The sequence below is a fragment of the Lupinus angustifolius genome, chromosome LG16 (assembly GCF_001865875.1).
Source record: "Lupinus angustifolius cultivar Tanjil chromosome LG16, LupAngTanjil_v1.0, whole genome shotgun sequence".
Taxonomy (NCBI): domain Eukaryota; kingdom Viridiplantae; phylum Streptophyta; class Magnoliopsida; order Fabales; family Fabaceae; genus Lupinus; species Lupinus angustifolius.
In genome coordinates this window covers 5152117-5159918 of record NC_032024.1, presented here as the reverse complement: position 1 = coordinate 5159918, position 7802 = coordinate 5152117, and the positions used below count along the sequence as shown (strand labels likewise).

Here is a 7802-nt window from a genome sequence, read left to right as displayed (position 1 = left end):
ACCTTATCACATGTTCATAGCCGTATCATACATAAAAAATAATTAAAATAAATTTAAAAGAAAAAAAATTAGTATTACTAAGTCAATCCCCTTGTCTTATGAGTCCCTCAATTGTTTTCAGAAATCGAACCATTAACCTTTTAGTTTATTTTTGAGATCTAGCAAAATCTTATACAACTAGCCAATTTAAAAGTAAATAAAAATGTGAGAACATATACCATTACTAAACTATATATATTATTATAATTAAAAAAGGATACAAAAAGAAAGTACAGGTCGAATATACAGCTACGTTACCCTCCAGTTATAAAATCTAAGATGCACCGACCCAATACGTGGCGCGAAAATAACCGAACGACACCGTCTCAGATCTTCAAAAGTAATCAAACGACGCCGTTGGCACTAACCTACTACTACTTCCATTACTCTTCCCCGTAACAGGAATCAACGGCGTCGTTTTATTCCTTCTCAGGCACGGTACCTCCGGCGGAGCAAGCATTCTGATAAGCGCAAGGTTAAGCCCTTGAAAGAACCGATGCTTCTTGACGTCAGCAGCGCCACGCTTCGACCCGAGCCTGCGGTTCGGGTCTTTATTAAGCAAACCTGAAATTAGGTCCCGCGCGTGGAGCTCAAGCGAGGTTGAGGGCGTAGAAGTAGGGAAAGTGAGAGGTTTCTTTATGATGTTACGCAGTGTAACTTCATTTGATGGTCCTGCAAATGGAGTACGACCGTATATAAGCTCATACATGAAGATTCCAAAGGACCACCAGTCAACGGCGTTGCCGTGTGAGTTACCAGAAGCTACTTCCGGCGACACGTATTCATGAGTTCCGACGAAAGAACATGACCGTGCACCAACCGGTTCAGCAACGAATAACCGGTTTGGTTGAACCGTTTGAACCTTTCTGGACCGGAAGAGTCGCTTGGAGAGGCATGAGAATAATGGAGTGGAATTGGAGCGGGTGTAAGGTGTGAATGGAGGAAGATCGTGAGGTGATTCAACGGCTGGGATTGCATCTGAACAGAGTGAGAGATCAAAATCTGAGAGCATGATGTGACCGTCTGATCTGACCAACACGTTTTCAGGCTTCAGATCTCTGTAAATGATTCCCAACATGTGAAGGTACTCTAATGCCACCAGTACCTCAGCTGCGTAAAACCTGTCCAAGAATATTCCTCTCTTAGTTATATCATATAATACTTTTATCGTTTCCGGGTCAATTATTCCAATAAGTATCATTCACATAAATTGAATCAAAACTTTAATGTACATTAGATCATTCATATACTCAGAGAAACAAAGCCCGATTAGTATATTCTAATAAAGGAAAAACATTTCGTTAATAGAAATTTGCGGCTAAGTTTCAGAAAAGTTCAGTTGCTCAGTAAATATAAAAAAGGTAATAAAATTATGACATGGTTTAAATTGTTGTGAACACAAAAAACAGAGATTTCAGAACAGTGTACGTTTGACAGGTGAGAAAATAACTAGTCATAACGACGATATTGTAGTTCCCGAAACGTTGTCGTTTGGTGTTGAAGTGTTATTACCTTGCAGAGTTAAGAGGGAAGCGTTTATGAGGGTGCTTATGACGGAGCGAGTGTAAATCACCGCCAGAACAAAACTCCATAACAATGCAAGAAAAATGCGAAGCTTCAAACTCAGCGTAAAGCGTAGGAAGAAAAGGATGATCCAGCATCTTCAAAATCTTTCTCTCCATTTCAGCTCTCTGCGCTTTTTTCTTCAAAGCAACAGCTTCTTTATCCACCACCTTCATCGCATAGAAGCACCCGGAGTCACCGTCGATGGTGTTATCGAACTCATCATCATCGGCGTTGGCGGTGCGGAGTCGGCAGAGGTAGACTGTGCCGATGTCACCTGCGCCGATGCGGCGGAGGAGGTGGAAGTCACGGAAGGTGAGGCCTGATTTACGGCGGAAGGTGGCGGAGCGGATGGCGGAGTAGGCGAAATCGGAGGAACGGTGAGGTTTGATGGAAAGGTTGGAGTCAGGGGAAGTAGGAATGAAGTCAAAAGAGAGACGACTGAAGCTGGTGCTGCAAATGCTTTCGCTGCTCATTGAAGTTCGTTGGGTTGAGGAATTGAGGGTTTCTAAGCTGAGACAAGAATCACGGTCACCACTGGTTTCTAACATGGTAGTGAAAGAAGAAGTTATGGAAAAGAAAAAGGCATATATAGATGAAGGTGTTGAATCTGAGGGAGCAGTGGTTTGAATGTAAAGAGAGAGAATAGTAAGGTATTGTTTTGGTGGAGAGGGTGGTTGTGTGGTATTTATGGTTTTATGCTCAACACGTACGGCAGAGTAAAAGAGAAAAAAACATGTTGGTAAAAAATAAAACAATAATTCAAAAACTCGATATCAAACTATGTCTCAAATTGTCTCACACCAATAAATTTAAATATTCCTTATATATTATTATAATTTAAATATTCCTTATATATTATTACAATTTGGAAAATGAAGGTCCGATTTTACATTCCTCAATCCCAAATTTCTTTTGGTTGACAAAATGAACATCATTCTCAATCCTGTCAAATTTTGGGTTTCCTCACTCTAATAGAAGAACCCGCTTCAACCATTAGTCCCAACACATTATATGGGTACTTTCATAAACTTCATATATTACAATATAAATATAGATAGACTAGAAATTCATTTACATCTAAATTAAGTTACATTAGTCCATTTATTTATTTAAATCCAACCGACCAAATAGTGACTGAAATAAATAATGAGAGAAAAAAAAAAGAGAAATCTTAAATAACTTTTAAGTTTTACTCATTTGGTTCATTGGATTTAAGAAAATAAACAGTTAAAATTGAGTGTAACTTAACTCAAATGTAAACGAATCTCTACTCATATAAATATATAAGTGTTATATATACAAAGTGTCTTGCTCTAATTTCTCAACACACCTTGTAGGTGAAGAACAATGTTTCCATCCTATTCCAAATGATGGAGTGGTCATGACAATTTTTGGATAAAACACATCAAACTCTATTTTAATCAAATTTAAGTGAGCGTTGCTTTGTGAACTATATTTTTGAAGTTTGACAGTTGATTACGAAACAGTGAAATTATTAGTAGTCGTCCACCAATACTCAAACAATACCTTTGTTAGTTACATGAACACATACCAGAAGCTTGATTTTTATTTGTTTAATTATTATTCATTTAGAAAGGACATAAAATACTTTTCTTTTTTGTATATTTTTGCTTGACATAGTTCATCTTTTTTGTATCTACCCAGAACGCAATGGAGAAATTAAGATTAATAGTTCTTTTGGTAAAACATATATTGTTGGTTGAATTTGTTTTAATTAGAAAGGTTAGGAGAAAAGAAGCAGTACACATTATAGATTGCCCTTATTGTCTCATTCTTCTTTTTTCCATTTTCCAACTATTTATTCTTGTATTAAAATAAGCCAAACAAAATTAGTTGTTCATGTATAAATTGAAATATAATAAATTTTAATTAATAAATAATTGGTCTAGTGGTTGAGTAAAATTAGATTTCAAATATTGTATAATCGAAAGGACTATGGTTTGATCATAATAATTTCTGAAGAAGAATTAAAAATAATATTTTTAATTAATAAATAATATATTTTTAATCATCTAAATATCCATATATCTAATTTTCTCATGATTTCATTAAAATTCTTAATGCGTATATACAGATACACATTCCAAAAACTATTGTAACTTACAGGAGGAATTTTTTCTCACAATCATATGATATTTAACATTACAGTATACTACACTAACTACAGTCATAAAATATTTACATTATACTATATTTAAATTAAATTGGATAATGTGTTTTTAAGATAATGTACTATATATGAACCAACTTTTAAATTAAGAAATAATTGAAAAAGTGTGAGAGAAATATAGGAATGGGATATATATATTATGGGGTCACTATTTAAGACATTTTTTTACAAATTGCCTAAATGTAATAACATATTAGTTGAATTACTCTATACTACGAGATCTAATTAAGCAACAAGTGTAGATTGCATAAACATGATATTCAAATCCTCTCCAGACCATCTAAAACTAGATCGCGAGGGGAAAATGGAATTTGATAAATTTTTATTTTATTAAAAAATAATTAAAATATAAATGGTTAAAAAAAAATTATTTGCCACTTGTAATCATCCACTTCCAATGCAAATATAGGACTGGGAGTTAAAAATAATAAGAATATTTGAAAAATTATATCTACTATCTCTTAATATTTATACTTATTTATCATTAGTAAGCGGTAACATGCTTATTTGAGGCTCTAGTTAAAAAAAAAAATCAAATTTTTATATTAAAAGGATATATTTAATATTTTTGGTATAACCAAAGATATATCCTAACCATATGAGTGAATAACTAATTTATTTGGAGTGTGGTCGTCTTTCTAATGAGTGTTATTAATAAGAATCGAATATTTACCTTTTAACCTAGTATGATACATGTAAATCTAGTATAGTTTTATATTTACTATACCAAAGTTTTGTTGGTATAATATACTAATATGTTATAAAGTAACATATTTGAATACTTTTGCTATAAAAAATACTACCAATTAACCATCATTTAATTAAGGCCATGCATAGCTAAAAAAATAAGAATTGTTTGACATTTAAATTAATTGAATTAAGTGACCACTCGATATAAAGTATTTTGGTAGGAACATTTCTAAATAATTTAAACTCATTCTCCTAATAATTCATTTAATATTTAATGAAGAAAATTTTAGAAGAAAAATCAAAATGTTCCACTATATTGAGATATAAAAAACATTAAAATTACCTTCTTTAATAGTTACAAAGATAGTTATGGGCACGTGATTTCAGGGAAGACTTGTTAGTATAGTTACTGTTATTACTTAGTCCATGGGTACTTAGTTTCTCAGTTATTTTCCTTGGGTTTTGAGGAATGAGAATGCACGTGAAGAGGTTGCTTTGAGAAGTTGAATAAGCACCAAGATAGAATACAACATCTTCTTTCCCAAAAAAATATATCATTTCATATATTATTTAGTATGATTAGTTGAAAATTTATATCTGAGTTAAAATACTAATAACTAAGTAATTTTTTAACCAATTATAACAAATAATATATAGAGTGGTATAAACATAGATTCTCATAAAGTAGTGGTTTTGGGGTGAGGTTGAGGCCTGAGCGTGTGGGTTCAGAAGCTGTTTTGCTTTTGAAGCTTTATGGCAGTTGTTTCGTTTTACTGATTGGAATGACAGAAAGAAAAGTATAAGAGTTCAGCAAAACCTTCACTGGTCAACCCTGTTCTGCATGTCTCCACCATGTTCAAACTAGGGTTAATGAAGTTTTTAAAAAAAAATTAAAGAAATTATTTTTATGAATAAGAAAATGAACGTCTATGGAGTTCTTATACTTCTTTTATTTATTTACTTTTGAATTGAGCATATAAAAAGGATTAAAGAATGAGAAAAAAATAAAATGTATGTAATGAAAATCTATGAAATGTATGTAAGAAATTATTTATGTTTATTACATTGACTCTTAAAAATATAAAACGATGAATAATAAATAAGGTAGTGTCTGTGTATAAATTTTACACTGATTGTATACAAAAAATAAATACCAATGTATATCATATGTGTATGTCAAAAACAGTGTTATAATAGCCATAAAAAAGTCATCAAAGTGTTTATAATTTGATGATCAAATAATAAGATTCTGAGAAACTAAAACTATAAATCTAAAAAATAAAAGCAAATAATGATAGCCCGATTTAGTGTTGATTACTTTTAAAGTTTTTTTTTTATCAGATGTTGATTTTTAAAGTTTTAAACTATTATCTGAAAGAGTTGTCGTATTACCATCAATTAGTAGTTTAATGATAATTAACCATAAAAATTCAAATATAAGTAGTAAGAATCAAATAAACTTTCAACATTTCATGCAATCAAACACTGAATGCAGTAATTTATATATAAAAGTTAATAATAAGCTGTCACAATAATTAAGTAGTTATTTCTACCTGGTAAGACTCTTTTCTGACATTGACAATTTGACATAGTTCTCTAGAAAAAGTAGATGATAACATTATTTTTTGGTCACGTGGGAGGAAAACGGTGATATGGTAAAAGCTTCCTCTAAGGCATAGATCATGTTGTTAAAAAAACTGTTAAAATAGGTTATTCTAAATTATATATCAAATTAATGAATATTAAAATAAAATAGAAAAAGAATAAATATTTAATTTTTTAATTGATATAATATACTTTTATTGGTCTATGTGATATGGATAGAGCATAGGACAACACATAGTGAAAACTAGATTCACATCCATTAAAAATAAGTGTTTCGTTAATTAATAAATTAGCTGGAAGGTATTTATTACGGATTTTAAATGGAAATCTATCTTTTAATGAAAACTTTATTTGTCATGAAAAACATTTCATTGCAGTTTTTCAAACAAATAAAACCATAAAAAGTAGTTTCCAGAAGGGAAAAATTGACTAAATTTTAACCTTTAGTTAACTGCACACCAAGAAGTGGTGCATATGATCCAATTCCCTAAAGAATTAGATGTATTGATTCAGAATAATGATTAAGGTGTATTGATTGTTAACAATAATATATAACTTGATGATCACAATTTACAAGTGTTTATGATCATGAAAGATGGCAATTCAAAATATCTCTAATACGATTTAAAAAAAGTTTTGATTTTACATAATAACCAGCAATTGAAAAGCATATTTACTAAACTATTATATTGTTTGATGCTAGGGATATCATCTTAATGTATCGAATAAATATTCAAAATGTATCAAATAATTAATATTTAAATAAGTAAATGAATATAGATATACTTCTTGAATTTGTATCATACAAGTATCAATATCAAATATAAGCTCAACATCTATACTTTTCCATTTTTGGATCGAGTATATTCATTGCTCACAATATAAATATTTTGATGCATTATTTTTTATGCAGGCTCATAAGGAGAGAAAAGAAAGTGAAAAAGTTGAAAGCACATTCAAGATTCGAAAAATGATATTTCATGTCACACAATTATAGTAATTAAACTTTCTTTATGGTGAGAGTATTCTGATACATTTTAACTAATTCAGAGTGTATAGTTATTTTTTTACACTCAAACTCATTCCTCACTATAATGTTAGTCTAATAATGTAAGACCTTTCTAAATTCTTAGGATGATCAAAATATTAAGATTTCAATTTTTGTGAACGACATTTGTTGAGAGAGATAACTACACATCACGAAAAATATTAGTTCCTTACTCTAAAAAAGGTAAATGGATACTCTTGATAGTACAAAAAAAAAACTCATTTCCCACTTAGTTATCTCACGTGCATAGAGCAAAGCATTTCACCATTTTTTGTTATCAGCAAATATTAGTATGATAGTATTTGTTCTAAGTGAGACTCTAACTTTCAACATCATTCACTTTACTTCTTCTCCCTAACCATCGAACCAACTTATGACTCTCAAGCATTTCACCATTTGATTTTAATTTCCTCATGAACATTAACAACAACACAAAAAATGAAGAAAAAAAGCAAAGTCGACAGAAACAAAACATGAACAGATAATATAATAATTTGAGAAACAAGAACCATAATTGAGAGGTGATATGACTTTGCAATGCCTGTAGATGCATAGACAATGAATGATATTGTTCAACCAAATATGAATATCTATAGATTCCAATGCTTGAACAAAGTTAAAGAGGTAGAGTTCACGGTTAAGAATTTTTTGGGGCATGTTTTG

General features: G+C 30.7%; 1 protein-coding gene across 1 annotated transcript; it reads right to left on the bottom strand.

Moving 5' to 3' along the window:
- Positions 366-2252, bottom strand: LOC109328815 (protein kinase PINOID). The gene is made up of 2 exons (XM_019562412.1): positions 1552-2252; positions 366-1160 (listed from the first exon to the last, which is right to left on the bottom strand). Exons 1-2 carry the CDS (start codon positions 2151-2153, stop codon positions 374-376), a joined length of 1389 nt encoding a protein of 462 aa, XP_019417957.1. The 5' UTR covers positions 2154-2252; the 3' UTR covers positions 366-373.